Source organism: Oculina patagonica, chromosome 1, assembly GCF_052425735.1.
Source record: "Oculina patagonica isolate OP01 chromosome 1, crgOcupat, whole genome shotgun sequence".
In the NCBI taxonomy this organism is placed as follows: Eukaryota; Metazoa; Cnidaria; class Anthozoa; order Scleractinia; family Oculinidae; genus Oculina; species Oculina patagonica.
Window position 1 is genome coordinate 38,782,649 of NC_135758.1, and position 3,882 is coordinate 38,786,530.

The window sequence follows — 3,882 nt, forward strand, 5'->3', positions numbered from 1 at the left end:
ATAATGACTGTTTCAGTTTTATTGCATAGCAGGAACAATGTGCTCCAAGTTCTCCTACTTTATTCAAGCTGATTTGCTGTAAACAGTCTAAATTTGACCTGAAGTATTTCTATCCATAGCCATAGGTACAACTTTCATTTAGAGATTGCTTCAATGAAGGCTTGCCATTACACTGAAACTGATCCGATCAATTGTTTAAATCTTTCTGCTATTTTATCTATTTTAGCTCTTAAAGGGACTGTGTCACGTATTGAAGTTTTTTTTTTAGTTTGTCATCTCGCTGAATCCTAATGGCAAAGGATACTCATGTATCAGGACAGCCAAGCTCATGATCCACTTGTCTCCTGGCGATATTATGTTACAGCACGAGATCGAAACTGTCCGCCGACCATTTTCAAAAACCCATATCGCAATCCGTTTTTCTTCGTCTTTCTGGCCATCCGACTTTCTTGTTCTGCACGATGTCCCCACTGCTTTAGGAGGTTTTTTCACTACTTGAAGGTCATTTTCCCATGCCTATTGGCTAAAATTCGTGACACAGTCCCTTTAATTACACACAAAAGAGAATCAAGAAGCTTTAGAAAGTATCAAAGTGCCCTGTGGGCTATCTCATATAACCATGATCATCCTAACTACTTTTTGTAAAAAGAAAGCAAGTTTAACTGCTTTCTCATTCAAAAAATCGTGACATTTGCCACACAATTTGCAGAACAATTGCAATTCAGTATTATTACACATATTCATTTTAAAAGGTGAATGTCCGCAGTCTGATAATTTGGGTGAATAAGCAAATGCTTTACCTGGTAGTCTAACTAATTGTAACATTTGCCATGCAATTGATGTTACGATTGTAATTCAATATATGCATATTTGTTTTACAAGAGAATAAAATTGTGCATTATTTCAGTCTATCCAAAAAATGCTGTGGAATGCCAAGTTTTTTCAGATCTGTGGGAAATGTTATTTTTCGTTGGAGACCATTTGTTATAACTTCCCAACACCTCTCTGCAAGAGGAGGGCACGTCAACCATAGCTTGAATATGTCATTAGATCTGGTGTCTTCACTGGAATTAAGAGTCTTGACGCCACCAAATACGTACATGCAACCTGATGGGGTTACTGTAGCCGAGTGAAAATAAACACAATAGGGCAGCACCTGTAGATGAAAGGAAAAAGACATTTTTTTAAGTTTTGCTTTCACCTTCAGATATAAGTCATCACCTAAAATAGGTCCACTATCAAAAGCCTTTAAAAAGCCAGTTGTGAACTCTGCAGTATATTTGATCTATCATCTCTCTCTATTTTTATATACTAGTTATGCACGGGGAGGAATCCCAGTCAGTACCGGACACGAGCTAGGGAGGTGACGAAGAAAAACAGTGAGTGGGAATCCATAGTAACGGAAAGTGTATGTACATATACCGCCGAAAATACGCCACACACGAGAAAAGACGCAGCGCACGATGGGAAGGTTGGGGACGCGATTTCTCCGGATGGCTGGATGGTATAAATATTTATACATACACTACTGGAAGAGAAATTTTAACAACTGTGAATAACCTGTGAACTACAAGAATTCATGTCTTTCACAGGCTGTGAAATTTTAAAAAACCTGTAAACAGGACACTTTTCACAGGTCAAAACATGTGAAAAAAAGTGGAAAAACCTGCTTTTTTACAGGTTCTTATTTTTTTTTGGACAAATTAATTTGACAGCCTATACAAAATTCAAAGGTTTTTTTTTACAGGTGTTCCAGTACTACAGGTTTATTCACAGGTTCTTGTCTAATAGTTAATGGTACAATTATATTACATTTTGTCTTTTCTTAAAAAAAAGTCTTGCTATCTAAGTAAGCAGGAATCTGGAGTTTGATGAACATGAAAAATGGCTCCCATGCTAGACCATTGGGCATCTGTTGGCTGACTGACAGTGGACAACTGACAGACTGATAGTGGACAGAACTGGTGTGAGCTCAGTTTTGACTGGCTGGGAATATTTTTTGAGTTAGAATATGGCTAACCAGAATAAATGAGCATATGAACATAATAACACACACTTTGTTTGGGTTTCATCACTGAATTTTTGACTGACAGGTGGTTTACGCAGATATCATCTAAACAATAAATGTCTGCTCTCATTTGCTGCAGTCATGGTTTTAAAAAATACATGTAGCTGCCAGCATGACCTGGAACACTGTTCCAGCATATGCTAAAATTTGTCGTCAGTATCACAAACGTGTATCAAAGGTATTGACTGTGAGGTTGAACAGAGTTCAACTTTGGGAAGATCTTTAGCTCTGGCCAGTAGCCAACGGAGAACTTGATTTTACCCACCATTTTTTATTTATAATCCAACACAATCATTCCTACAATTTGCACCTAATGCTATTTATGTACAGTGGCAACAAACTGTAGATGCATGAAGGTGGTGGCGGGGGGGGGGGGGGGTGGGGGTGTTGCCAAATGATATTGGTTACACCTGGCGACTCTAGCTATTGCAGGTATGCCGGTGGCATACGAGAGATACACCTTTACCAAGCACTTTGCAGGGCTGTCATTAAGGGGCGTAACCAGTAACACCTGTTGCAGCTGAGTTTACTCAATGTCACATGTGAAGATGTCGATTGGTGTTACGTTACAGTTGCATACAGAGCGAAATGCTACAGGTGATTAGCTTCAATGAAACTGCTGCTTAAAAACTTTATGACAGCCCTGTTTTGCAATGATCCTGGTTAAATTTACCTTTGGAAGCTTTTCCCATTGAAAGGTCGACAGATCAAGGCTCCATATGTCATCAAATATATTCACGCCGTCATAACCTCCACAAATGTACACAATCGAATCAAAAATCACACAACCATGACATCTTCGACGCTTTGGAAACCCATGGGTTTTAGACGGATGGCAGGCGTGTTCGTTCCATCGTCTGCTGGCAAAACTGAAAGAATTGATTTTCTCCAATTGAAAGAACTCCTGGGGATCTCTACTACTCATTCCGCCGCCGATCACGTAAAACCTTTCACCATCACAGACTGATTCGTGTCTGTAACGGGGTACAGGCGGGTTATCACCCTTTAAATACTCCCAGGTGTGCTTGAAGAGGCTGTAACGATACAAATACGAGTTAAATTCTAGTCCTGTTGTTCCTCCAAAGACATACAGTTCTTTGTCGCGGGAGAGAACCATACTCTGCCCATAACCTGCAATCGGTGATATATCCTCCCCATCGCTTTCTTCCTTGTCGGAATATCTTTCCGACAAATCAAACCACTGCAGTTTTTTTAGGGAACAGATGTGAAGCTTTTTGCTATTACACATGCCAAACGGCACTCCAGAACCACCGAAAACAATTAGATTTCCCTTGTCTAGAACAAGGCAACTCGACGCAACCTCAGTTGGAAATGGCCCAGTGGTCTGCAACAAGTGCCACATCTTTGTAGCGATATTGAAACACCACAACTCACGAAAAAGGTAATCGTCGTAATGCGGAGAGTAACCGCCAAATACGTAGATATTTCCATCGTCAGATCCACATCTGTGGCCGCTTCTTGGTTCTGGAATTTGAGAATTTGGCGAGGCAATAACTGTTTCAATTTTCTTGGAAGCCATCTTGTCTTGTTTTGTTGCGACGACATTTGTGCAAAGCATCTTGGGAAATACACTGCAGTTCACTTCACCCCTACCGTACCCACACCCAGTGGAAACTTGTCTAAAACAGTCAAGAAAGCTATGTATCTTCATTTTTTTGTTGCTCATCTTTTGTTGTTATCACACGACAAATAAATTTTATTATTTTCTTGGAATACCTTTACCTCTGAGAGAAAATCACTAAAATGCGATTTCATTCAAATATTATAATATTATAATCACTCCCCCACCCCAC

At 39.8% G+C, this 3,882-nt stretch overlaps 1 protein-coding gene across 1 annotated transcript; it reads right to left on the reverse strand.

Annotated features, from left to right (window-relative positions):
• Nucleotides 1-549: 549 nt before the first annotated feature.
• On the reverse strand, nt 550-3,619 carry LOC144629732 (kelch domain-containing protein 10-like). Its single transcript, XM_078487954.1, has 2 exons — nt 2,742-3,619; nt 550-1,156 (listed from the first exon to the last, which is right to left on the reverse strand). Exons 1-2 carry the CDS (start codon nt 3,606-3,608, stop codon nt 899-901), a joined length of 1,125 nt encoding a protein of 374 aa, XP_078344080.1. The 5' UTR covers nt 3,609-3,619; the 3' UTR covers nt 550-898.
• Nucleotides 3,620-3,882: the final 263 nt, after the last annotated feature.

Bases quoted from the DNA above. Each gene is read 5' to 3' on its own strand.
- LOC144629732 (XM_078487954.1), bottom strand. From the start codon at position 3,608: ATGGCTTCCAAGAAAATTGAAACAGTTATTGCCTCGCCAAATTCTCAA. The intron at 1,157-2,741 runs GTAAATTTAACC...TTTCATCTACAG, and splicing joins AATGGGAAAAGCTTCCAAAG to GTGCTGCCCTATTGTGTTTA.